This window comes from Dryobates pubescens, chromosome 4 (assembly GCF_014839835.1).
Source record: "Dryobates pubescens isolate bDryPub1 chromosome 4, bDryPub1.pri, whole genome shotgun sequence".
NCBI classification, from domain to species: domain Eukaryota; kingdom Metazoa; phylum Chordata; class Aves; order Piciformes; family Picidae; genus Dryobates; species Dryobates pubescens.
Window position 1 is genome coordinate 2,163,112 of NC_071615.1, and position 27,668 is coordinate 2,190,779.

General features: G+C 55.0%; 2 protein-coding genes across 2 annotated transcripts; one reads left to right on the forward strand and one right to left on the reverse strand.

The window, feature by feature from the left end:
- Window positions 1–617: 617 nt before the first annotated feature.
- Window positions 618–2,536, forward strand: RASD1 (ras related dexamethasone induced 1). Its single transcript, XM_009896736.2, has 2 exons — window positions 618–1,026; window positions 1,303–2,536. The coding sequence occupies exons 1-2, from the start codon at window positions 741–743 to the stop codon at window positions 1,851–1,853; spliced, it is 837 nt and encodes a 278-aa protein (XP_009895038.1). The 5' UTR covers window positions 618–740; the 3' UTR covers window positions 1,854–2,536.
- Window positions 2,537–3,976: 1,440 nt separating this feature from the next.
- Window positions 3,977–8,814, reverse strand: MED9 (mediator complex subunit 9). The gene is made up of 2 exons (XM_054180288.1): window positions 8,638–8,814; window positions 3,977–5,395 (listed from the first exon to the last, which is right to left on the reverse strand). Exons 1-2 carry the CDS (start codon window positions 8,784–8,786, stop codon window positions 5,179–5,181), a joined length of 366 nt encoding a protein of 121 aa, XP_054036263.1. The 5' UTR covers window positions 8,787–8,814; the 3' UTR covers window positions 3,977–5,178.
- Window positions 8,815–27,668: the final 18,854 nt, after the last annotated feature.

Below are 27,668 nucleotides of genomic sequence, written 5' to 3' on the forward strand. Positions count from 1 at the left end.
GCCGGGAGTACAAACTAGGCTGCGAACGGGAGTGGGAGTCCGGACCGGGCTGCGAACCGGACCAGGTTGCCAAACGTAGAGAGTGAGAACTGGGCTGTGAACGGGACCGAGCTGGGCAGCACAGGGAGTGTAAACCTGGCAGTGAACAGGACTGGGAGCCCGGACCGGGCTGCGACCGGGACCAGGCTGCCGAGCCCCCCGAGTGCGAACCGAGCTGCAAAGGGGACGGGATTGTGCAGTACCGGGAATTCAAACCGGGCTGCGAACGAAACTATGAGCCCGTACCGAGCTGCGAACGGGACTAAACTGCCAAAAACCGGGAGTGTGAATGGGTCTGCGAACGGGACAGGGCTGTGCAGCACCGGGAGTGAGAAGGGGGCTGGGCTGTGCAGCATCGGGAGCGCAAACCGGGCTGCCGACGGGACTAGGCTGCCGAGCGCCGGGAGTGCAAACCGGGCTGCGAACGGAGCGGGAGCCCAGCCCGGGCTGCGAACGGGGCTGTGCTGTGCAGCACCCAGACCCCGTCCGGGGCGGCGACGGGGAGCGGGCACTGACTCAGCCCCGGGGCCGTGACGCGCCGAGGGGCGGTCGCTGCCGCCTCCATATAACGCGGCGGCGGCCGTGCAGAGCTCACACCGGCCTTTCCTGCGAGGGGAGAGGGGCTGAGAGCCGGGCTGACATCACCTTCCTCATCCTCCTCCTCCTTCCTCTGGGCACAAGCTGCCTCTTCGCCGGCTTCAATGAAACTGGCAGCGATGATCAAGAAGATGTGTCCCAGCGAGGCCGAGCTGAGCATCCCCGCCAAGAACTGCTACCGCATGGTCATCCTGGGCTCCTCCAAGGTGGGCAAGACAGCCATCGTCTCACGCTTCCTCACCGGCCGCTTCGAGGAGCAGTACACACCGACCATCGAGGACTTCCACCGCAAGTTCTACAGCATCCGCGGGGAGGTCTACCAGCTTGACATCCTGGACACATCGGGCAACCACCCCTTCCCTGCTATGCGCCGGCTCTCCATCCTCACAGGTACTTGGTTCTTGAGTGCCAGGAGGAAGTGAGGGGGGTGGGCTGGGTGTCTTTACACAATTTTCAGGTGTTCTCACCCAGTTTGGGGATGTTTATCCAGACCCAGGAGGAGGGAGGTGGGATTTTGTGTGTGCACAGAGTGGGCAACTTTGCTCCCAGCACTGCATGGGCAGGAGGATGTAGGACTCAGGTGCTGCCCTCCCTGAGTCTCTTTATGGCTTAGGCAGTGGGTCTTGGTGAGCCTGCAGCCATCTCACGACCCCTCTCTGTCCCCAGGAGATGTCTTCATCCTCGTTTTCAGCCTGGACAATCGAGACTCCTTTGAGGAGGTGCAGCGCCTGAAGCAGCAAATCCTGGAGACCAAGTCATGCCTGAAGAACAAAACCAAGGAGAACATAGAGGTGCCTCTGGTCATCTGCGGCAACAAGGGGGACCGGGACTTTTACCGGGAGGTGCAACCCCGGGAGATCGAGCAACTGGTGGGAGGGGACCCCAAAAAGTGTGCCTACTTTGAGATCTCAGCCAAGAAGAACAGCAGCTTAGACCAGATGTTCCAGGCCCTCTTCGCCATGGCCAAGCTGCCCAGCGAGATGAGCCCCGACCTGCACCGCAAGGTCTCGGTCCAGTACTGCGACATCCTGCACAAGAAGGCGCTGAAAGGCAAAAAGCTGCTGAAAGAGGGGGGCCGGGGCAGCAGCGAGGAGGCGTACGGCATCGTGGCCCCCTTCGCCCGGCGGCCCAGCGTCCACAGTGACCTCATGTACATCCGGGAGAAAGCCATCGGCGGGGGGCACAGCAAGGAGAAGGACCGCTGCGTGATCAGCTAGGAGCCCCCTGCTCACCAGGAAGGAAGGAAGGAAGGAAGGAAGGAAAGAAAGAAAGAAGGAAGGGAGGGGGGAAAGATGCTCGTTTCTGAATTGACTTTGGGCAGGCAGCAGGGTGGGCAGGTGCCCATCGAGGCAGAAAGGGAGGGTTGCCTCTTCCCCAGCCTCCCTCCTCCCAAGGGATTGCTTTCATCACCTCCCTCCCCCAGGGTGGAATTTTGGGAGCAAGAGGGAGGCTTTGGAGGGCAGGAGGGGGGTGCCACTGGGACCAGCCTCCTCTGGGCAGAGAGACAGGGAAAGAGTGAGCTACTGGGCAGGCTGGTGGCAGGATGAGTGTGGAGGGCATGGACCTTGGTGGTTCTTCCCCTCCCAAACCACCACCCGGCCTCGGGCGCTGCCTTCAGGAGGGAGGGCAGAGGCCTGCCAGCGCCTGCTTGGGGCTTTGGGTTTGGTTTTTCTGTTGTTTTGGTTGTGTTGTTTCTTTTCACTTGAGAAGCTGTGCACGGCCCCTGGCGCCGTGTCCTGTGTTCGTCTGTGTCTGCAAAGCACGTGCAGAAGACACTCCTGAGCTGTTGCAAAGACGTTGCCGAGTTACAGCCCTGATGGACCAAAAACAACCCCCCACCACCCTGACTCTTGTTTACATTTGTCTTGTCTGATTTGCAAGATTTGGGGGGAGGGTGGGGTGGGGGGGGGGGAGTGGGAAAGGTTTTTTTAAGTGAGACAATAATAGGCACTTTATGTAGGTCTCTGTTTGTCATTGACATGAACAAAACAAACCTCTTCGAGTGTTTCTACCGTGGGTGAAACTTTGATGTTTTATTTTTTCTACAAATTAATAAAAATCTTTTTAAACCAAGACCTGGGGCTTGGCCTTGGCTTCCTCAGCAAAACCAGACCCTCTCAAACCCCAGACCTGAGCCCAGCTCCCCAGTCCTACGAGCGGCCTCTCGACTCGATCCCTTTATTACCCCATCCTCCCCGACTCCCAGTGCAAAGGTTTCCGACGCTGCAAGCAGCCAGCTTCTTGCCACACGGGGCAACCAGGGGCCCTAAGGCAGAGGCAGTTACTCAAACAGGTCACTGAGCCAGGACTCTTTCCTCATGTCACCAGCACTGAGTGACGACGCTGCCAGCCCTGCCACACGCTGGGCATGGGCATGCCGCTCGCCGCAGAGCCCCAGCCGTCTGACATCACTCTCTTATAAAGAGCTGATTATGTTTCATGCTTTTTCCCACTTAACTAAGCCCAGTTTAATGATGTCAACAGAGAGTGATTCATCCCTGCCCTGTCCAAGAGGCTGTTTTTATTTTGCAATATGAGTAAAGGAAGTACTTTGCTCGAAAGGTCACCTTTGCATCTGATGCGTTTTAATCTCTTCCTCGCAGTAACTGCTGCTAGAAGTGAAAGGGAAAAGCTCTTCAAAGAACAGCTCTCCCTGGATCCAGCTTCTGTTTCACTTCATTTTCAGCCCCCTTTCCCTTGCCCCACCTCCTCAAGCCACGGAACAGATCTGCACTTATTACATATTAATGGCAAAAGACTCATTCTGTAGAAGCCTGGGTGGGTGAGACTGTGAACCAAACCTCTGCAGTTTTGTGTGAAACTTGGATTCAAGCTGACAGAGTTCAGTTGCTCCTGTGCTAAGTGCCAGGCATTTCTTTGGAAACACGCTGTTCCTTCCAGCTCCTTATGTGCCCTGATTTCACAGGGACTAACAAAAAGGAAAAATAAAGGGTAGCCATCATCCAGGCATGAGACACAGGAATTTATTGAGCTGGGACAGGCAATGGTTGGCAGCAAGGTAATTTCAGCAATAAAAAGTGTACATTGTGCTTTGTTTACCTTGGTGTTCTGCTTTACCCAGAGTGTACACCCTGGCACCTTCCCAAAGAAAGTGCTGCTGGAGTGTTCCAGCGGGGACAGAGAAATCTCCAGGCTACAGGTGAGTCACAACCATCCCAACTCCCAACAAACAGAGTTATTTGCCTTTTGGTTTAGGAAAGGGAAACCCCACCCAAACAGATCTCACTTCTCTTCTTCTGAAGGCATGAGCGCTACCCACCCTCAGGTGGTTCTCCACAGACACTGTATTTCAGGAGCTGTTTTTTCACCTCTTCCACTACAGACCTGCAGCATCGTTCAGCAGGATTCAGAGAACCATGAGACTCAAGGTCCTGCAACATCTTTGTTAGTGGGCAAGATGCGGTGCTGCTTTCCAGACTGTCATCTGCCGCCGTAAGAGCTAATGGCAGGACAGAGGGCAGGGAGCCCTAGGATCTGTCTGAATGTGACATTGAGGAGTTTTCCATCAGCTGCTGGCAAACGTTCAAGCCACTCAAGTGCTTGTGTTTGTGGGAAACCCCTGGAGCACTTCGGATGTGGAACTGATCCGTCCTGTTGAGCCCGACTTCTGTCACGTGGAGTGACTTAAAGCTCTGCTCATTTCTGGCCTTTGTGCTGGTCTGCTCGCTCCTCTCTGCTTGAAGAGCAAGATGCCCAATGTACTACCTACAAGCTGCACTCACCCAAGAAGATTTACCACCCAAAGCCTATCAAAATCCCCTCCTGGTGGTCCCTGCTTTGCTCTCCCAAGTCACTCTCCTACCAAAAAGAGCGATGTCAAGACACGGAAGCTGGACCCAGGCCACACGTCCTCTGTGCTGCCAAAGCCCTGCCCCAGCTCAGGCTGCACTCACTCAGTGACCACACAAGAGGGGCAGTTTGGGGTTTCTAAATCTTTACTCATCTCATACACAACCATCTCTTGGTTAGAAAGAGAGGAAGAGAGGGAAACACAGAAGCAACTGAAAGCAATCATTCCTCTTTCAACATACACAGACCAGAAAGTACCCCAGAGAAACTTTTCAGGAGCAGGGCCAAACAGTTCACACTTCCCTCTTGTGCTCCCTTTGGATTTTTGGCCAATTTTAGGTTAAAAAAAAGAACGCAGAAAATGTCTCCTTTTTCCCCTGCTGAAGTTAACCAGCAGGTATTTCGACCCTTAATGAGGAGAAAACATAACATCTCCTGCTTGCTTGAATGCAAAAACCAAACCTCACTCCACCCCAAGAGAAAACAGGGGAGATGCTTCTAGAAATGTGCAGTCCCAGAGCAGATCAAAGCGAAGGTCCTGCTGCAGTCACCACAGGTGAAGCACACAGTGCTCTGGCTCAGCCTCACACCTGCCATCCACACAGACACCGCCTCAGAGCAACACCACCAAAAACAGCATCAAAGAAAGAGAAGGAAACTCCTGCCACCTTTCCCTCCTGTTCAGCCAGGAGAGGAGGTATCTTGGAGCTGCAAAGCAGAGCTGTGCCCCTCCTACTCCTTGGGGATTTCAAACATGCAGAGGCTTTTGTACTTCTGCAGCAGTTCGTTTTTGGTCCGGACCTGCTCCCGCAGGCTCTGCAGCTGCTGCTGCTGCTGTTCTGGGCTCACTCCGATGCCAGGCATGGAGCTGATCAGCTTCCTCATCTCCTGGAACTTGTTCTTGAGCTCATTCAGCACCTGGTGAACATCTTGGCTGTCCTTGTCCATGCTGTAGAGAGAAGATAAAGACTGTTCAGCTCTCTCGTATTGGAAAGTGAACAACGTGCTTGGGCAACAGACATTTCCAGTGCAGCCAGAGCTTAAACTGGAATTCAGAGGGAAACTTTTGCTCTTGGTATCTAACTTTTGCTCTTGGCATCTACCTACACACATCTCATCCACCTAGCCTGATAAAATGGGCACAGATAGATGTCCAGACTGGGCAGCTTCCAGGGCAAACTGGTTCCCTGCTCATTTCCAGTGCACAGCCCAGGAGCTGGTCCGCAGCTTTACAACATTATCATGGAAGTGGCTACATTCTCCCCCTCTTTGAACTCCTGCACCTCTCTTTAGGGAAGGGAAGGTCACATAGCTGTGTGTGTAGGCACCCGGAAAGAAAGATTTCAGCCTCACCCCTGCCCTGCTGCTGCTGTAATAGAACCAAAAAAATCAATGCAGTCAAACAGCTTGACAGAGGAAACCAGAAACTGCTCCCCAAAGTACCAGAGAGCATCCAATGGTAGGGAAACCAGTACTTGGGAGCTTTGAAATGACTCTCTGGGGATAGAAACCTAATAAAAGAGAAGTGGCAGCTTATTTTTTCCAAGAACAGCACAACTGGTCCTGCAGCCAGCTCTGTGCTTCTCAAGGACCAGTGCTGTCTGAGCCAGCGTCTGCCCTCAAGCCCTTGTTAGTATCCACTGCAGCGCTGTTAGCACCAGCGAGGAGTTTTAACCATTCTGGGCAAATCCCAGTCCCTGCTTCCAGGGTCCTTGTTAATAACAAGAGCAGGGTTTGAACTGGGAGCCTCTTCAATAGCCAGACCTAAAAATAAATCTGCTTGGCATGACCAGGACAGAGAGGTGCTCCATTAGAACTTTGGGCAGTCGTGACACGGCTGAGAGTAAAACTTTTAACCAGATGGTGGCCACTGCTTTCAAAAGCCTGTTGGAACAAAATATTCATTACTCCCTTCTAAATAAAACTGCAGCTGCTGCTCTAATGTATCCCCATTATGCAGGCACTCATGGTCAGGTCAGCAGTGGAAAAATACAGGCACACACACAACCCCACAGCACCTCTGGGGAAGGGTTGGGGGATGCTGCCTTTAAACCACCATAGCTGAGAGGGTCACTCTCCCCTCCTCAGTGTCTCCCCAAGGGTCATCCTCCCTGCTCCAAGTCTCCCCAAGGGTCATTCTCCCCTCCTCAGTGTCTCCCCAAGAGTCATCCTCCCTGCTCCATGTCTCCCCAAGTCTTGTTCTCTTCTCCACACGACAGCCTGTTGGGCCGTTTGATCCCTAGGAATAACTACTTCAGGTTTTCCTTCTGGATCAAGCCACTTAGGTAACTCCCTCTTTGAGGACAGGGATGGGCAGGGGTGAGGTGTGGGAAGAGGCTGCAGCTACCTGTGCACAGGATTCAACACAGCATCCATCAGCCTGTGCTGATGAACTGAACCTAGGGCCTGCCTTAAGGCACAGCGGCCTTTGCTCCACCAGCACACTCCCCGCTTAGTGAAGCCATGTGCTGGGACCTCAGTGGCAACGCTGTTTGACTGTCCAAGGTCAAAAATATCAGCTAGCCCTGCTTGGGAAAACTTTCTCTGAACCCAAACAACAGGAAAGAGCAGGTGTCCTTGATGCAAGCAAATCTACGCCATACATCCTCGCTCCTGAGCACAGAGTCGCCTTGGAGATGTGTCTTCAGGGCTGAGTCAGTGTCAGAGCAGCAGGGCTGGGCTCTGCGAGGAGCGGCAGCATTAAGGGATCACAGGTTTGCCATCTGTCAGGGACACAAGGTGACATGTCCCACCACTCACCTCCGTGGTCCCACCTGTCTGCAGCGCTGCTCAGCGTACCCAGGGCCGCACAAGCCACGTGTGAAACTGAGGGAGGTAGCTGGGTAGCAGGAGTGGGTGGCTCAGTGGGACAGGGTACAAGATAACCTAGGGACTGTTACCTGCAGGACACCATGGCCTGCTGGGTGACAGAGAGAAATCTGGGAGGTCTCAGCCCGTGGCTGCTGCCCACTTTGGCTATGTACATGCATGCACCTGGCTTAGCCCTGTTTCTGTGCTCTGGCCACAGCAGGAAAAATAGAAGCTGGGGGGCAATTGCTCACTCCCAACATGACTGGGAGGCTGAGGGCAATCAAGGGGGGTTGGGTTCTTATGCCTGTTCTGTATCCATGATGGTGTGTGAGGGGTGTTCAGTCCTTCCCTGCCATGGCTCAGGCTGCAGAGCCAGTAAGCGTGAACCACTCTCACCTTTCAGACACACATGATGCAAGTGACACATCAGCAGCACACAAACCAGCCCCAGCAGCTACGTAAGTGCACAGGGAACAAGGGAACTCATGCTTCCCAGGTCCTCTGCCTCCCTCTCTGGTGTGCTCGGGTGACAGATGGAGCTGGCCTGCATGGATTTTCATGGCAGAGCCATGTCCCTACTGGAACATCAGACCATGGTTATGCTGAGACAGAAGTCATAGGCCTAAGGACCCTTGTACAAGCACCTTTTACCTCCACAGTACTTATCTTGAACTGGGAAAAGAACAGTTCAACTCATACCACTACAAGAAGCCATCCTTCTTCTTACAGCTCCCCAGAAATGGGTTTGCTTTCCTGCCCCAGAACTGCCTGTACCTTCTCAGGCTTTTACAAGCCAAAGAGTAGAACTCCCTGGAACAATAACCCCTTGCAAGTACAATGCCCTGGGTGTCAACGCTGGGGCAGCGTGCCTGGGCCACGGGAGCACCCACACTACTCGGGTGACCCAGGTACAGGTATGACTCACAGCCGAGAGGGCAAAGGAGAGCATCACTAGGAGCACTGCTACCCATCCGCAGCACCTTGAGGATGCTGGCAGTTGGAAAGCACAATTAGAAGGAGGATTCCTTTGTCCTGCTTCTTCTCCAGGGATGCTGGGGGCTGGAGAAGATCATCAGGGGATCGATCCCCTTGCCCTACTCCCTGTCCAAGGCACCGTGATGATGCTGAGGGTGGGAAAATATCATTAAGAGCCTCATGCTCTACCAACTGAGCCACGTGGTCCCCCCCGTTCAAGGAGGGATCCGGAGCCCTGCTCCCCACCCAGGGCACCCCGCAGATGCTGGGGGCCAGACAGCGGCATTCGAGCGGGGGTGGCTGGAGCAGGGAGGTGGCCGGGCCCGGTGCAGGGCGAACTGCTGCTTCGCAGTGGGGGAGGGCCGGTAGCGCCGCGGTGCTGCCGGTGGCCGCGGCCGCCGTTACCATTTGATGATGTCGTGGACGAGCGGCAGGAAGGAGAACTCCTCCTGCGGGGGTGGCGGCGGCAGCAGCAGCGGCTTCTGCTCGGCGGACGGCTCGGGCGGCGGCGGCTCCTCGGCGGAGCGGGCGGCGGCGGCGGCGGCCGAAGCCATGGCGGAGCCCGGCCGGCGGCGCCGCGCAGTGACGGAGCCGAGCGGCAGGGGGCGGAGCTCGGCCGTGCTGCACCGCCCCCCACCGGCAGCGCTGCCCTTCCCGGGGCCGGGGCCGCGCTTCCCGGGGCCGGCGCCTAGGCTGAGCTGAGCGCGGGCCTGGGCTTGCATTGGCTCTTCCCCTGAACCTGGGCCTGAGCTTGAGCTGGCCCTGAGCCGGAGCTGGAGCCTGAGCCTGAGCCTGCGCTAGGGCTCGGTCTGAGATGAGGTTGGGGTTGGGGCACTTGGCCTGAGCCTGCGCTAGGGCTTGGTCCGAGATGAGGTTGGGGCACTTGGCCTGGGCCTGAGCTATGGCAGGGACTGGGACTGGCACTTGGCCTGAGCTTGGGCTGTGTCCCTGCGAGCCCCCAGCCATCCCCACTCAAGCCCCTCTCACCCTGCTAACCATTGTCCTGCGCCGGTCTGAGCTCCGGAAGGCTGCACAGAGTGTGGGGTCCTGTGCTTCAAGAGCAGGGCAAGGAGAAGGGGTCCCAGGAGCCATCCTGTGCAGGGCTATTGGTGTCTCCCAGTCCCTTGGTGTCCCCAGCCTGTGTGCATCCCTCCCAAGCCAGATCCTCGGGGGGGAAGATTGGTGTTTCTCAGTGCTAATAGCCACAGCAGGGTTCCACTGTCTCTTGGATGCCAGCTCTCCACTACGTTTTTTTCATTAGATGGTGTCCTTAGTTTGACTTTAATGCACCTGGAGACAGTGTGTGGAAGGTGGATGAGTGTCGGAGCCGAGGTCTCTGTCACGCCTTGAGGACAGATGCTTACGTGAGAGCAGGCTTTGTGCTAGAGAGATGAAGCACAGCTGACATCAGTGGAGGCAAAGCAAGCTGGAGCCTTGGCTGAGAGCCTGGAGGCTGGAAACTGGAGGGATCTGGAGGAAGAGAAACAAATCTGCGACCACTGTGAAGCTGAGAGAGGCTGAAGGAAGGAGGCTGTGATATGACTGACCTGGGGTGGGGGGGAGGAGGTGATTCGAGCTGGTGTGTGATCGAGGCTGGGAGGTGGAGGATGATGCTGTCCCTCTGCATCAAACACCCTCAGTTTGCTTCACTGCTGTGCTTAAACCCCTTGATAACACAAAAGATCACAGTGCTCATAATTCCAGCCACAGTCATGTGTTTTCCTTCCTGAGTTGGCGTAGAGAAAGTGCCTAATTTAATTTTTCATTGGAAATAGGCCCCCCCTGCTCAGCAGTTCTGGGCTGAGGATGACTGGGAAGGCAATTTTATTTTTTAAACCAATTTCTTTTGAAAAGCATAGAGAGGCTATTTATATATCAAATGAGAATGTTGCTAACCATTTAAACACGTAGAGTATTGACTCTTTGCTCTAAATATAGCAGATGCAATTGCTTACTTTGTTCCTGATGTCAGGAATAGAGCCCAGCTAGGGTGCTGATGCTGGAATGTGGGAAGGAGCCCGGGGGAGCCCAGGTCCTGCTGAGCAGATCCCTGTGGCAAGGCTGCTGGCATTTACGGTCTTTGAGCCAAGCAGCCAAGCAGGAGGTACAGGATGCTGCGTCCTCTGTGTGGGACTGAGCCAAGAGGTTCATTTCTGTCATTTTTCTAATGGGCTGTTTCTAAAGCAGGACTTGATTTAGGCTCCGTGGGGGACACTTCCCTCTCTACTGCGCTGGGTTTAACTCTCCCCTGGACTTTAAGGAGGAGGGCGGCTAATTGCTAGGCTGCTGGGCGCCTCTGGTGGGTGAGTCAGGCAGTCGTTAGAGCAGGTGACAGCACGCAGATACCATTCAGCCGTACCTAAAGCGCTGTCAATCAGCATTTCTTTGTGCCTTTCAGTTCCCAGTTTGGCTCCTGTGGTCCCACAGCAGCTGGAACACACAGCTTTATCTGGCTGCCGTTCCTCCCTGCCTCTCGCCTTCCCTTTCTCTGTGCCTGCCTCTCTTCCTTTTCTCTATCCCTGCCTCTCTTCATCCCTTTTCCTGTCCTTCTGGTTTTGGTAGGAACAGCTTCCCTCAGCTCCTTTGGGGCTTGTCATGTGTCAGGGCAAATCCAGGGGAGCAGAAAGATGTTTTGCAGTGGGGTTGTGGTTTGACAGGCTCCTCCTGTCCTCGCTGAAGATGTTGGTGGTCATAGTCACCATTTGAGCATCAGCCTGCACAAGTGGCACAGTAGAGCTGCTGCCTACACTGTGGCTGTGTGTCCAGGTCCCTGGTGAGGACCACAGGGAGAAGTGAGACCTAGCTGACAGTCTGGCAGGGAAGAGGAGACATGCTTTGGGGCATGCAGACAAGTGTTGACCTCAGGCATGGAGCAGTGCTGGTGTGCCCTAATCATCACCTGCCCCTGGGGAGCTCCAAGCTGGGAGTCTTGTACCCACAGAGTGACTGATGACCTGGGTTCTATCCATGTGATCCCTAATAGATATAATCATCAGCAGAGTCCTCTCTATCCACATCCCTTTGCAGTCCTGCCAGGCTCCCCAGCTCGGAGAGAAGGGCTGTGTCTGACCAGCTGCTGTTCTCATTTGGAGCTGGTGCCGGGCTGCAGCCCTTCCTAATCTGCCGTGTGGAATTTTTCACCCACTCTCAGTTCCTCTTCTGAAGAGTTTGAATGAGCAGCCTGTGAAGCTCCTGGTGAGGCAGCTCCAGTGTGAACAAAGATGCTTAGTGTTGAATGAAAGAATGATTTCCCCCTGGATTCAGTAATAAACCTGAAGTGCAAATGATCGACCTGTTCCTTGCATTTCATTGTGGCTTCTTTGCTGAGCAGCCAGCGTCTGAAATGTGCCAGTGCCTCCACCCCAGCTGATCTCCAGCTCTTAAAGCCATCACACACACTCCTTGCTCACCCAAAATGTTTGGTGAACACATTATCCTAAAAACCAGCGGACCAAACAATCCCTCTCCAGGGCCTCTTTGGCTGCTGCCTGTTCCCTGTACGATACCAAGGTTATTCCTCATTTCCCCTCCTTTCTGCACTAATTGCTCCTCTTCTCTGCCTGCAAAGGTAACTTCAGAGAGATTTACCAGGGGTTATTTAATGCAGCACCAGGTGACTCTCTGCCTGTCACCATTTCCTTACAATAACTTGCTGTTTTCATATTGATTATCTGGTGGTTCATGGGGCTCTGCTTCTTGCTGCTGGACCATCTGGAGCTTGTTGTGCTGTTGCCACCAGCTCTGTTATCATTTTTTTTTTTACTATGTGGCTATCACCAGGCTGAACTTTATCTTTTCCTCCTGCTCCTGCCCTGCATTGTCAACCTGATTCTGTTTTAAGCCTCGCTAAGCTGCTCTGGTGGGATAAGTCTGTATTGCTAAGTTGGGAAGGTGTTGTCAGGGTTGTGGCCGGCTGGGATGGGCTGATAAGATTGAGGAGTTACAATTCCAGCCCTTGGCTGTGATCAGCAGCACAGAAACATTGAACCTTTTGGTTTGGTCATGGCTGTGATCCTGCCAGGTTCCTGGCAGGTTCCTGGCCAAGATCCCCCTGCTTTTGACCAGATGGGAGTATGGTCTTGGGCTCTGCCTTGCCTTGAGTCTTGGTGTCATTCATGGAGTGTTTCAGGACCCTGGTGTCCCAGGCTTGGGGGGGTGGTGATGATGGGAATCAGGACGGTCATAAGCTGAGCTTCATCCTTTGAAGCAATCTTTTAGTCAAAGAGATTAAGGCCCTTGAGATCTGGCTCTCTGCAGAGACTCAGCTTTCCACCACCACATGCTTCCAGAGCTGCAGGTGTCCCAGGTACTGTTGGGGTCCAAGTTCCATCTGGGGTGAGCACACAGCACCAACCACATCCAAAGCACCCCGGTGCCCCTGGGAGCTCACCACACTTCGGTAGAGCAAACTCTGCAGTGCCCAGACCCGATGTTACTGTGGGGATGAGAGCCTTTGTCCCATAGCCCCAGAAGGTGCTGTCCTGGAGGAGGGTGGGTGGCTCTCCCAGGAGGTGCATCACACAGGGCAAGAGGTGGTACAGGGAGCTTGGCCAAGCTGCTTGTAGCTCTGGGTTGGATGTCGTAGCTGCAGGGCAACGACCTGGCTCTGAAGGCCACTGCTTCCGTGCTCCAAGCCTCAGAGGGAGAGTGGGGATGATTCAAGGGCACAGGGAGTGTCCAGTGCTCGTGTGATGTTCACCAATGCCACCCCAGCACTGGGCAAACACAGAGGCTGGCCCAGGCTACATGCCATCCCGGGGGAGCCACGCAGGGCAGCGTGTGGGCAAGGAGAGCACACAGGGCCTCTTGTGCAAGCTCAGCTACGCAGAAGCATGGATCCAGGAACACACACAGCTGGATGGGCCACAGCCCCCAGCCTGGCTCACCTCTGGGCACAAGCAGCTCTGAAGCTCACTGTCTGCATTGGGCAGTGCTGTGTCCATCCTGGGGTGTGCAGGTCCTGCGAGCCACCAGTCCCCTGCCGGGGCTCACAGGGTTGTCCCACAGCTGGACTTGAGTATTCCCAGCCTCTTTCCACCCAGTGCAGAGGGGTGAAAATTGCAAGGCAGGAGCTTGGAGTGTGAATTTGGGGTGTCCCTGAGGAAATCTACCCCTGCAGAGGGAAGTGCCCTTGTTACCACTGGGCAAACCCAGTCCTGGACGCCTGCTGGCTCTCGGACGCCTTGTGGTGACTCAGCACCCTCCCTGCCATTATTTACAAACAGTCAGTTAGCCACAAAACACGTGCCCCCAGGCACACGAGGCAGCGGGGTTTGCCCTCTCTGTATGCAACCATGGCCTTGAAGCAGTGCTGCAAGAGCCTTCACCAGTGCCCAGGGCCCAGCACAGGCAAGGAGTTCTTCCCTCACCTCCTGGATGCACACCCTGCACCTTGGGAGGGTGATGGAGCAGGAGAGACAGCACATATGTGTGTATGCCTGGACACACACATCCCTCTGTGTGTGTGTGTGTGCATCCCTCTGTCTGTGTGTGTGTGTGTGCATCCCTGTGTGTGTGTGTGTGCATCCCTCTGTCTGTGTGTGTGTGTGTGCATCCCTGTGTGTGTGCATCCCTCTGTGTGTGTGTGTGCATCCCTCTGTCTGTGTGTGTGTGTGTGCATCCCTGTGTGTGTGCATCCCTGTGCTCATGTATCCCTCTGTGTGTGTGCATCCCTCTGTGTGTGCATCCCTGTGTGTGTGTGTGTACATCACTCTGCTCATGAGTCCTGTGTGTGTGCATCCCTGTGTGTGTGCATCCCTGTGCTCATGTATCCCTCTGTGTGTGTGCATCCCTCTGTGTGTGTGCATCCCTGTGTGTGTGTGTGTACATCCCTCTGCTCATGTATCCCAGTGTGCATCCCTGTGTGTGTGCATCCCTGAACTTGTGCATCCTGACTTGCACTCCTGTGCTCCTTCATCCCTCTGTCTGTGCATCCCTAAGCTAGCTCCCTCCTTTTGGTGACCATCTCTGGGCTCTCTTTGGCAACTGCAGCTGAGCCCAGAGTCCCAGGGTGCTGCTGAGCCCCATGCCTGGAGCTGCTTGTCCCCCTCCTTGACCACACTGGCAGCTCTCGGCCGTTCTTGGGGCTGGCAGCCCAGGAGGCAGCTTGTCACGGTCAGGTGTCCCCGGCCCTAAGGAGCCCTGTTTGCCAAGGGTTTAATGTTTAGCTGCTGATAAACAAAGCATATCGGAGAGATCTTGCTGACCAGGTAGCCAGACTTGCCTAGGAATTTGGTTGGCTCCTGCAGCACAAACAAGGCCAGGATGTGGTGGCATTCTTGCCTCAGATAAAGTTTTCAATGGGAGATAGCCTGTGATTTCCCAGAGCAAGGCTCCCCACATCTCTCCACCTCCATTTCCTCACTCCTGCCCCCTGCCTGGGCATCACCTGGTGGTCAGGTGCACAGCTGTGTGCCCAAAAGCTTTCCTGCCATCCCAGCCACACTCTGCTTTATCCAAGAAGGAGCTGCTTGTCAGAGTGGGATTGGTTTGGGGTTTTGGCTCTGAGGAGCTGTCAAAGAGTAGAGCTTGCTTCCAGCAGCATCAAAATGAGGTTTTCAACCAAAGTCAAGGGGGAAAGACCACTCCTCCTTGTTGTTGTGACTGGAGAGAAGAGTGGAGTTGTCCTTTGTGCCTTTACTCCATGGGTGTTTCTCAGCCTCAGGTTTAAGTTTTTCCTCCAAAGGAACGTGCCTTAAAGCCCAGCTCAGCCAGGTCACCACTGCCTTTCTTGGTAACCATCATAGCTTGATCCAGCCTGGAGCCAGCTTTTGCCCATTTCTACCTTGTGGATAAAGCTGAGCCCAGCCTGGCTTGTCCCATGCTAGCAGAGAGGGAGGCCAGAGCATCATGCAGAGCAGCTCTGTCCATCCCAACAGCTAAAGCCAGCCTGCTCAGCCTGTTGCACCCTCAATGTGAGTGCACACAGCTGTCATTAGAGAGGCACAGTGGCTCTCAGCTAAGCACCTGCCCACCCTTGCTCTTGCTGCTGCACAGAGCCAGGCTGTGCACGTGGGGGTTTCGGTGTGCTGATGGAACCCAGCCCCAGGGAGCTGTGTGTCCAAAGGGGCTTCTCCCACCCAGACACAGAGTTCTTCCTGTGGGATGCAGAGGGCTGGAGATGCTCCAGGCTCTTTGGATGCTCCTGCTCTATTTTGCTCTTCCTCTACAGCACTGGCAGCTCCTGGCAGGGCTGGGCACTGCATCCCACCCGGAGCTGGCCCCAGGAGCTGGCCGCCGGCCGGCCTGTTCCGGCATCGCTCGGCAACTGCTGAGATAATTGCCGTAAGTCTAATTGTTCCTGCTGGATAATGAGCATTTTGCATCATCATCATCCCCAGCTGCCGAGAGCATCATCTGAGCTGCTATTTCAGGGGTGAAAAGCGGCTCCTCTGAGCCAGGAAAGACTGAACCAGGCTGGATCCAGCCACTCAAAGCAAAGCCCCACAGGCTGAGCCCCTGCTGACGGCAGCCACAGTGTGCAAGCATGACTTGGGACCAGGCATGAGCCAGGGACTGTTCCCCAAAGGCAGCCTGCAGATGAGGGCATGCAAACGTGGGATTTGCAGTGTGCTGAAGGAATGGGTGGCTCTCCCCTGCTCTAGAGCTTGCATGGCTGCAGCCCAGCAGTGAGGAGGTAGTGGGGGTCCATGCTCTACTGCCTATGCCCTGTGACTGTGGCCAACTTGCCTTTGCCATACCCTGCCTTACCTGCTGGAAGGGTTTTGGGGACATCAATGTAGCAAAAAGTTGTAAGGTTTTGCTTCCAAATTGCCACTTAAGCTGCTGGTGTCATGCACGAGACTCTGGAAATGGGTTTCGAAAGGATGTTGCTGAGCATTCCTTGGACAAGGGTGAGTCGGGGCTTGAGATAAGAGTCCTACAAGCTGGCTGGGAAAGGAGAGAGAGGGAAGAATGTGTCAGGGCAAGAGGGGGGAGAGATAAGAGGCACATCCGGGCTGGGAGCACGATGCCATCAGCCTCCCTGGCGCCACAGGGCTGTGGGGTGGCCAGATCTGGGCCGTGGCAGCCTTGGATGGAGCCAGCCCCACGACAGAGCCTGCCTGCTGGGAGCCCTCTGCCAAAACCAAAGAGAGCAGGGTGGAGGCAGCCCTGCCCAAAGGCCTGCCCAGCTCCCAGGGGCTGTGAGGGGAAGAGGTGATGGGAGTTGCTCCTTCCAACCCCATGCAATCTGCATCCCACTCTTGGTACTGCTCTGTGCCAGGGTTGCCATTGCTGGGTACATGCCAGGGCCCAGGGATGCTCAAGAGGGAAAGATGCTGAGCACCATGAGCTTGTTCTGTCATTGCCTGAATGTTACACCTTTGGAACTGCAATGTCCTGCATTTCATATCAGCTTGAGGTTTTGAGGCTGGGGGGGGGGTTGGTACTGACACAGCCTTTGCTGCTGCCCAGGGTGGGTTTTTGGGTGGCCAAAAGGGAAAGCTCTGTCCTCAGGAGCCAGCTGGGCCCTCGTGGCTGATTTTGCATGTTGTCTCCTAATTGCAGTTCTTCATATTCTCCCAAAGCAAAAGGAGTAATTAGCTGGAGGATGGGAAACACAGGAAGCTGGGAGCAGCCTCCGGAGCTGCTGGTGGTGAGGGGGTGGCTGCTCGAGGGCTGGGCTGCAGCTCCTGCTTTGGCAGGATCACTCCATCCCCTCCACCACCAAAACTGCTGCTGGCATTTCCCCTGCCAGCATCTCCATCCTTCTCCCTGGATGCACCCGTTCACTTGGGTATCCCAGGAGGAAATCCAGGTGCTGGCAGCAGCTCCTTGCTCCCATCCCAGCACTGTGGCACCCCTGTGAGCACACAAAAGCCTCTCTCATCGCAGCTCCCTCTTTGCAGCCACTGTATGTACAGTATCATCCACCCACGGGGCAGCCAGGCTGTACTTGGCTGGGAAGGACAGAACATCCTTGTGATTTGAAAGGTCACAATGAATGTCAGTACCCTGTCAGCTTGAGCCAGCAAGAATGCCAGAGCTGCCTTGGGGACACACTGTGCTCAGGGGGACAGTTGAGGCTGTTGGGTAGGCTGTTCCCTGCACAACAGGCACAAGGTTCCCTAAGGTGCTCTGCTTACTGCAGGGTGAGCAGGGCAACTATCCCTGATGATAACAACAACCTCATGGTGTGCAAACAGCTTTGTCTGCTCAGCCCAGGGGTCACAGAATCACAATCACAGAGTCACAGAATTGTCTAGATTGGAAAAGACCTTTAAAATCAGCAAGTCCAATCATTAGCCTCACACTGATAAGTCCTTGACTAAACCATACCCCTAAGCACCTCATCTACACAACTCTAAGTACCTCCAGGGATGGAGACTCCACCACCTTCCTGGGCAAGCCATTCCAATGCCTGAAACTTGTTCAGTGAAGAAGTTCTTCCTAATATCCAACCTAAACTTCCCTTGGCCCAGCGTGAGGCCATTTCCTCTTGTCCAGTCACTTGTTACTTGCTTGAATAGATTGACTTCCATCTCTCCACAACCTTTCTGGTTCCTGTATCTGCTGTCAGCTCCTGGACAGCAAGGAGGTAAGCAGGTCTTGATGCCCCTCCACAGCATCCTCCCAGACTCCTCCATTTCTGATTCCAAAGCCCAGCCCTGCCTCCTCCCCAGGGCTGCAGGGCAGGATTGTCCTCCCAGGGCTTGGCCATGGAGGCTACTCCAGATCCATAGGCAAAATGCAACCATTTGCTCTGGGAGCAGCCACCCAGGGCTCAAGGCTGGAGCAGGACCAACATCCACCTTCCTCTTCTTCCCCTGTGGAGAAAAACTGCAGTCAGTTCAAGGTGGGCTGGAGGAAACTCAGCTTGGGGGGATGATTGATTTCCAAGTGACAATGGCAATCCTGTGTCTCTGGAGCTCCCAGCCCTGTGCCTAACGATTTTCTCTGCTAATAATCACTGCTGAGCAGGCACAGCACAAGCAAGCACTGAGCAGGGGGGTGAGTGGGATCACTCAGAGGCTGATATGGCAATGGCAAGGCCATGCTGCTGGTCCTGGTGTAGACAGCCTTTGCAGGAGGGCTGCCCACTGCCAGCAGCACCAACCCCTCTAACCATGGCTCTGTCTAATGAGAATGAAGCCTTCTAGGGCTTGGGGAATTTGGAGGTGAATTAGGAAATTTCTTCATGGTGGCAAGGCAGATCTTGGGAGCTGATGGTGTTCTGTAGCAGGGCTTTGGAGGCTTTGAGCTGTGCTGGGTGCAGGAGGGCTGTGGTGTGTTTCTCCTGGATGCAGCATTCCAACATCCTCCCTTCTCTCTCCCCATCCAGTGCAGGGAGCAGGAACAAGAGCATGGCCCCTGGTGCAAGAATCACAGAATCACTGTGGTTGGAAAAGACCTTCAAGATTCAGCCCAGGCATTATCTAACTCTACCAGGGCCACTGCTACATCATCATATCCTTGAGAAAGGATAGAGGACAGATGGGGAAAGAAAGATGGGGCAACCTTTTTAGCAGGGCCTCTTGTGATAGGGCAAGGGGGGGTGGTTTAAACTAAAAGAGAGAGATTTAGACTGAATAGAAGGAAGTCATTTGGGACAGTGAGGGTGGTTGGACACCGGCCCAGCTTGCCCAGAGAGGTGGTAGAAACCCCATCCCAGGAGCCATTCCAGGTCAGGTTGTTTGGGGTTCTGAGTCACCTGTTCCAGGTGCAAATGTCCCTGCTTGGGGCTGGCCTAGATGAGCTTTAAAGGTCTCTTCCAACCCAAACCATTCTATGACTACGATGCTCAAAACCTGGGCTTTGGGGAATGCCTCTGCTCTCCCCAGCCTGGCACTGCCAGCAAGGAGCTGCAGGGCTGGGCAGGAGCAGTGCCACCCGTCGGTCCCTGCGTGTGCCAAGGTCAGGAGGGTGGCAGGAGCTGGCAGTGCTGCCCAGCCTGGCAGGGCTCTCGCAGCCCCGACCTTTCCGGCTTTACAAACAGGATGGGAACAAGACGCACTTTTGTTTTCAGTTTGGGAGCTGGAACAGGACCTTCAGGCTGTTCCTGGGATGTTACAGCAGCCTGGCTGGCTCTGGGGGGGGACACTGCACACTGGCACCTCGAGGGCGGCCGGTGGCCTCGCTGCACCCTTGCTCTGTTCCCACTTTGTCCTTCGGCGGCGGAGCCCAAAGCTGTTCCTGCGCTGTCCTGCAGCCAGGCTAGCTGGGGGTGCTCCCCCAGGGCCACCAGCGGGTGTGAGTGGCCCTGGCAAAGGGACAGCCTTCAGCTGGAAACCCCTCTGGCTCTCACCACGGCTCACATGCCTGCAGAGCCCCTGGGGGGTCAGGGAGTTTATGCTGCTGCTGCTCGATGCAAAACGTGACTCTTTCTCTTGCTGGCTCAGGGCACTGAGGTAGAAAACTCAGTGTATGAGGGATGTGGGTTCCCCCACCTCGTTTCACCCCTAAAATCCAGCTTGTGGCCAGCAGGCAGCCCCTGGCCAGCGACCCTGAACCATGCTGCAGGGAGACAGCAAGGCACAGCAGGGCAGGGGATGGCTGTGGCTTGTAGCAAGGCCATGCTTATGCCTGTTGCATGGGGGAAAAGGGGTTAGCAGGGTTAGCTAATCCTTACCCAGGGACCTGGGAACCTCCAAGTCACAGGAGTTGGAGACAACATGACCCTCCACCACCAAAAACAGGAAGATGCCCTTGGGGGTGCACAAGGCTGGCGCTTGGTTTGCTGACCACTAGGCAAGCAGGCAGCAAATGATGAGGGCATCATTTCCTCTGATGTGGAAAGGGCTGTTCCTAGAAGAAAAGGCAAATCACAGCATCCCCTCAACAACCAGTGGGCACCTGGCACCTCACTGGCACCTACCACCGGCCCTGGAGCAACCCCAAGGACAAGCAGCTCTCTGCTTCCCGGCCCCACTCCTTATCAGCCTCCCACACCCACAAACAGAGAAATAATCTGCTGGGTTTCCGTGAAAGAGATTGTGGAGCCAGCCGGTGAGAGAAACAGCCAGGGCCCTGCCCCGGCCCTGCCCGTGCCAGGGGCCGCCCGCACGGAGGCTCCTCCGCTGCTTCAGAGCAGATCTCAGCACGTGCCTGATGCAGCTTCCTGAGAGCCATTTGTGCTCACCTGCTGAGGTCACCTGGCCCTCGGGTGCCCAGAGCCCATTTGGAATGGAATGGGATGGGATGGGATGGGATGGGATGGGATGGGATGGGATGGGATGGGATGGGATGGGATGGGATGGGATGGGATGGAATAGAGTGGAATGGAATGGAATGGAATAGAATAGAATAGAATAGAATAGAATAGAATAGAATAGAATAGAATAGAATAGAATAGAATAGAATTAAGCAGGTTGGAAAAGACCTTTGAGATCATCCAGTCCAACCTATCACCCAGCACCATCTGATCAACTAAACCATGGCACCAAGCACCCCATCCAGTCTCCTCCTAAACACCTCCCATGATGGTGACTCCACCACCTCCCTGGGCAGCACATTCCAATGGCAAATTACTCTTTCTGAGAAGAACTTTCTCCTCACCTCCAGCCTAAACCTCCCCTGGCACAGCTTGAGACTGTGTCCTCTTGTTCTGGTGCTGGGTGCCTGGGAGAAGAGACCAACCCCCACCTGGCTACAACCTCCCTTCAGGTAGTTGTAGACAGCAATTAGATCTCCCCTGAGCCTCCCCTTCTGCAGGCTAAAACTTTGTTGGGTGACAAATTCATGGCACCCTTTGCAAGCTCAGGCTTTCATCAGGAGCTGGCACAGCAGGAAAACCATTTCTTTTTTCCCCAAAGTAAATGAAGGTTCCCAGGTGATCTCCCAGGAAAAAAATCAGAGAAATGGTCATCAGGAAAACTGAAGCCTGCCCTCAACTGCCTGTGCCACAGGGAGCTGGTGTGAGGCTGTTTGTGTGTCCTGTGGTCCAAAATCTCCCCAAATCCTTCTGCCAGCAGAGCTCAGCCAGGGCAGGGTAGGGGCAGGTCCTCCTGGGCCAGGAGGTGCTCTGGGGCTGGGAACAGAGGGCTTCACAGAATCACAGAATCAGAGAATGATTTGGGTTGGAAGGAACCTTAAAGATCATCCAGTTCCAACCTCCCTGCCATGAGCATGGACACTTTCCACTAGCCCAGGTTGGTCAACCTGGCTTTGAACACCTCTAGGGAGGGAGCAACTACAGCTTCCTGTGTTACATGTAGGATGTGGGGCTGGGAAAGGGGCAGGGATTGGCAGGGATTGGCAGGGAATCTCCATCCCTGTATCCTTTGGGCACAGCCCCTCTGCAGTGTAGTAACACCCAGCATGGCTTGAACCCCCAATACTGAGTATTCCTGCTCCAGGAATCAGTCCCTTTTCCTGGTGCTGGCACAAGGAATCACGCAGGAGCTGGGTCAGGGACCACATCCAGCTGGAAGCATCTGCCTTGCCGAAAGTTTGTGCTCCAAGTGTTCCCCGCACGGGGCGGGCTGGATGGGTGCCACGGTGCCAGCACCCCGCTGCTCCAGGCTCTCGTTGGTGCCTGAGGGTAATATCAGCCCTGTGAAAAACATGATCTTTGGTTTTGCTGCCTCAGGGTTGAACCATTGCCCTCCCCAGGGATGGCTCCCTGAGGGCTGGCAGGGATTTATAGCTTGCCATGATTTATGGTGGAGGTGGAGCGGGACAAAGCCGTCACAGCCAGCACTGAAGGAATCCAGCAGCAGGACTGTCCTGGCATGACCTTACCAACCCTGTGGGGCAAAGCCCTGGGGACAGAGGTGGAATCCACAGGATGGGTGACAGGGTGCAAGTGTTCACTTTCACCCATCCCCCTCCTGGAACAAACCAGGTGTGAGATATTAAAATGTGAATTTTGGCCTCTGGTTTGGGGGTTTGCTCCTCTGCCCCCATCCAGGAGGGATGCTGTGGGAGCTGGCACTGCCAGGAGGGACACTGGGTGACCCAAAGGCAATGCAAATTGGGGCAAGTGGCAGCAGATGTGGTATTGGACTTGGGGAAATCAGCTGAGCAGTAAAGCAAAACAGAGGGGCTGAAGAAAAAAGGCAATAAAGGCTTGGGGGTTGTATGATTGAGAGCAGCCCTGTGGAGAAGGACTTGGGGTTACTGGGGGGGGAAAAGCTGGACATGAGCCAGCACTGTGTGCTCACAGCCCAGACCCATCTGTGTCCTGGGCTGATCCCTGGCTTGGGCAGCAGGTGGAGGGAGGAGATCCTACCCCTCTGCTGTGCTTTGCTGAGACCTCACCTGTAGTCCTGGGGCCAGGTCTGGACTCCTTAGTACAGGACAGACATGGACCTGTTGGAGCAGGGCCAAAGGAGGCCACAGCAATGATGGAAGGGCTGGAAGCTCTCTGCTGTGAGGACAGGCTGAGAGGGTTGGGGTTGTTCAGCCTGGAGAAGAGAAGGCTCTAGGAAGACCTTCTTGTCAGCTAGGGACTGACTTTAGCAGAGCCTGTTGTGAGAGGACAAGAGGGGATGGTTTGAAACTAAAGAGGGAGATTCAGATTGGAGAGAAGACATTTTTTAACCTGAGGGTGGTGAGACTCTGGCCCAGGTTGCCCAGCGAGGTGGCAGATGCTCCATCCCTGGAACCATTCCAGGTTGTCTGGGGCTCTGAGCAACCTGCACTAGTGGAAAGTGTCCCTGCTGACTGCAGGCAGGCTGAGCCAGAAGATCTTTACGGGTCCCTTCCAACCTAAAGCAGTCTTTGACTCTAGAGTTACCAGATCCTGGGGACAACCCCCAGGCACCTTTTCTCCTTGCACCATCACCTTCCTCTCCAAAGCAAACCCTGAGAACCAGCCCCAAGGCCCAAACCGCTTCCCGTTGGCCCTCGGCCGCCGCCGCTCCCTTCCCGCTCGGCTCCTCCTTATCTCGGAGGGGTTCTGCGGCCAGACCAAACAGCCACCCCCGCTGCCGCCGCACGTGGGGCAGCACGGGCGAGGGTGGCAGCCAGACATGAAATAAAAGCATCTTGTCTTCTGCAGGCTGGCAAAATCCAACCGTGGGTGCCCCCAGGCGGCTCCGCTTTCCTCCCTCCTCCTCCTCCTCTCCTGGGTGAGAGGTCTGTGGCTGCTCAGCTCTGTTTACTAACCAAGGATTTTCCCCTCCAGCTGTTTCTTTATTTTCACTGCAAAGCGATGCAGAACCACCTTGGCTGGAAGCAGGTGAAAGCTCAGGGCTGATGCCTGCACTGGTTCAAACCAGCAAGGAGCTGGGCACCCTGCTGGGGAGGTGGAAGAGGTCCCGAGGGGACACAGGGTGGTCCCTGTGGTGGCACTGGGGGCTGCCATGAGCTGGTGGACACCTGTGGTGCTGGGTAATGTGGGAATCACACCAAAACCAGTGCTGGCTGAGGCACTGCTGGAGACCTCTGTCCTCCTTGGCATCTCAGGAGGGTCCTGGAGTCATCAGGATGGGGCTGTCCTTCCAGTCTGAGAGTGGAGGTGTCTCACACCTCCCAGATCACCAGCAGCCCTCCTGGGACATTCAGGGACAGTGGCTAACTTTCCAAAGAGCCTTTGCTAATGAAATGCCTCTTGAGCAGCTCTGTACCAGTGTGGCTGAAATAAAGCAGCCTGCATCAAGGTCATGCTCTTCCCACTGGGATTCTACCAGCCAGTGAGTTATTGCAGCAGGAAAAAGAGATGATTTATCTTTAGTGTGTCCCTGCCACAAAGAGCTGAGTGTCTTTCCCCACAGCCCCAAACCTGCATGGATCCAGGGTGGTGGGACCCTCACCCTGTTCCCTCCATGCCCCCCATGCATCCCTCACTGCTTCACTCCCGTGATCTCCCTGCCACCAATCTGTTGTGTTTGGGCCCATGTGGATCCCCCCACATCACAAAATGCATCCAACACACTTCCCACTCACTGGAGCCTCTCAGGGACCTGGGCAAAGCCTGGATCATCCCCATTTTGGGTCATTCACAGGTCCCCAGGCTGCCCCACTGCCCAAGCAAAGGGAAGGCAAAGGGCACCAGCACACAGGGGCTGTGCCAGCCCTGTCCTGGTCACTGGTGCTGGGGAACACCCTGGAGAGCCTGCAGGTTTGTACTCAATGGAGTATTAAGCAGTCCCTGTTACTGATAACAGCTTTTTATGGCTCTTACCTGAGCTTTCCAGGAGAGGTGAACTGGTTCAGCCCTAGGGAGAGGGAAGGGAGGTGCAAAGAGTTTGGGGAGATCCAGGGCCAGACTGTGCCAAGCCCTTCTGCCTTCCCAGCAGGTATCAAGGCAGGCATCACACCCTGGGAGAGCCCAATTTGCCTGCCACTCACCCCCTGCTAATGTTTTCCAACTCCAGTGCTCATTTTCACCCAAATTGCCCACAGAGGTAGAAGTCAAAAGGCTATTTCTATGCACACCAGGAGAATTGCTGATGGAGAGCAGAGACAGCTCCTGCTGAGAAAAACGCTGCAGCGTGAGCCCAGGCCTTTAGCAGGCACCGGAGCAGCCCCCGAGCAGCAGAACTTCCCAGGGAATTCGGCTTTCTTGGGCTGGCTGCTCACGGTGCTGTGGGGTTTGCTTTGTTCTGGGCTTGAGATACTGGTCTGACAGGGGAGGGGGGGAAAAAAAAAGAAGAGAGAATACTGCTTTGTAAGTGCTGAATTAAGCAGGATGATGCAAAAGCTGCGGGGTGCTTTGGCTAGGAAACGTGAGGGGTTTGCAGTTGGCCGTGGCGGAGCCATGGCTGTTTGGAGAACATGGGGTTCCTGTGGTTATTAGCCTGCTCTGTGACTCAATATATAACCAGCAATTGCACACAAGATTTAATCTGGGGTCAAAAGTCAGGGACCATTCAAACCACGCAGAAAACGTTGCCCACACGCTCGCTGGAGCTGTGGTTTTCCCCCTTTTGCTACTCTTTGTTTAGCCCAAACAATCTCTGCGGAGCAAAGGCGCCCTGGCTCCAGGCAAGGGTGGGTGGGTGTTGCTTCTGCTGGCTCCTGCCCTGACTGGAGGGAGCTCTGCTCCTGCTCCAGGAGCTGCTTGCTCTGCCTGCATCCCACACCCAGCTTGCTGAGGCTCATTTCATCTATCTCGTGCACTTGCTAGGTGGGGGGACCACAAAGGGAGAAGTTTTGCCCTGAACCTCCCGCTGGAAGCACAGTGCTGGGCCTCAGCACAGTTGTTTGGCAGTTTGTGCAGGGGACAGCAGGAAATCACAGAATCAGCCAGGTTGGAAAAGACCTTTAAGATCATCAAGTCCAATCTATCACCCAGCACCATCTAACCAACTAAACCATGGCACCAAGTGCCTCATCCAGGCATTTCTTAAACACCTCCAGTGACGGTGACTCCACCACCTCCCTGGGCAGCACATCCCAATGACCAATCTCTCTTGCTGGGAAGAACTTCCTAACTCTCAGCCTAAACCTCTCCTGGTGCAGCTTGAGACTGTGTCCTCTTGTTCTGGTGCTGGTTGCCTGGGAGAAGAGACCAACCTCCACCTGGCTACAACCTCCCTTCAGGGAGTTGTAGAGAGCAAGAAGGTCTCCCCTGAGCCTCCTCTTCTCCAGGCTAAGCAACCCCAGCTCCCTCAGCCTCTCCTCACAGGGCTGTGCTCCAGACCCCTCCCCAGCTTTGTTGCCCTTCTCTGGACACATTTGGAGGTGCCTTCCTCACCCAAAATCAGCAGGGCTGTGGATGCTGCCTGCTGTCCCTGCAGCAAACTGAGTACCTGGCTCAGCACATTCTCTGTTTCCATCAGTCCCTCTCGGGTGCTGCCCCAGTTTCTTGTTTTGGCCAGTTTCTTTCCAAGGCAAGTCATGAAAGCTACTCTGGTATCAAAAAGATGTCACAGGGATGCTCAGGAACATTCTCCCTGGCCAGGTTAATGGAGCAAAGGATTTCAAAGCAGTGCCTTGCAAGCATCGCTCAGGGTAAGGATCTTGTGCTCCGAGCTTTCGGTGTGGGCTGTGGGCATTGGCTGCTCTGTGCATCCATGAGTGGATTGTGGCCTTCTCCCTGCTTTCTGGAGGCAGCAGCTGTGATTTCTTGTGAGCTGCTTCTCTGGTGAAGGCTTCACTGAGCAGGGAAGGGAGAAGCTGTCCCACAGTTTTGCAGAATACCATCTTGCAGGGATGGTTATTTGTAGGGAATGCTTTGTCCCATCTGCCAGTGGCAGCAGACGTCACTGCCTGGCTGTTGCATGGGGACAAGGGCCTGTCACGGACTACAGCTGAGCTCATCCATCACTGATCCTCCTCTGTGCCTTGGGCTCCTCTTAGGTCATTAGGAAGGATGAGTGATCCCTCCCTTCTCTTGCAAAACCTTCTTGCCATGCAGTGACAGAGAGGATACAAATAGCCCCTGCAAGCACGGGAACGCTTTCTCCTGTGGCATCATGAAGGGAGGCAGGGAGGCAACATTCTGTCCAGTTTGCAATCAGGAGAGGCAGCAGGACAACCATCTCACCCTTGCCTGGGCATAATGCTAAACCCCATGTCTGGACAGAACCTCCCTGTCCCCACCTGCCCCTGCCCTTACCACGGAGTCCCAGTGGCTCCAGCCTGGTGATGCTGGAAGAACTGGAAGGTATTTGTCAGCAAACTGAGGATCTGAGCTTGGGCTAGAGCCAGCCAGAACCTGGGAGGGCTGATTCCTCTTCCCAGCCTCAGCACATCTGCACAGGGAAGTTGAAAAGTCCTTTGGGACAAGGAAGAGAAAGCACTGGAACAGGCATAAATAGCTTAGTAATAATACTAATGATAGCACTTAGCACGTAGGCAGCAGTTTGCAGAGCAGAGAGCTTTACAAACATTAATTAGTGCTGGTAGACAGTTCAGCGATATGGCTCCCATTTTGCCAACTACCAAGAGCAGAGAACCAACCATCTGCTTAAATCCTCTTTAATTTAATCCTGGGGCATTTGCAGGAAAATCCTGAGCCCGTTTCAGCGTTGGGTGAAACTGCCTGAGCATGCATGGACCCTCCAGAAGCTCTTGGAAGCGTGGCAGGAGAGCAGCGTCTCGGGAGAGGGATGTTTTGAGAGGTGTTGGTGGCTTCAGGTTGTGCCCTGGGCACAGAGCTGGAAAACACGGAGGTGGCTGGCTGGTTTCCCTGTCCATAAATACATGAGGTGTAGTCAGGCCCTTGGTGGTTTCCCTGAAGACATGTTGTGTTGTTGGAGCCTGTGTTGGGGTTTGGCAGCTGGGGATGGGAGGCCTGGTTGAGCTCCTCTTGCTCTTTGCTGGTCTCTGCTTGACCTGTGGCAGTTTTATGAGCTCTTGGGACATCCAATTTATTAGCAGAAATTAAAGCAGCTGCCAAGAATCATTGGGCCAAGTCATAGAATCCCAGAATGGCAGGGGTTGGAAGGGACCTCTGGAGATCATCCAGTCCAGCCCCACTGCTAAAGCAGGGCACCCACAGCAGCTTGCCCAGGAGCACAATGTCTGGGTGGTTTTGGAATCTCTCCAGAGAAGCAGACTCCACAATCTCTCTGGGCAGCCTGCTCCAGGGCTCCAGCATCCTCACA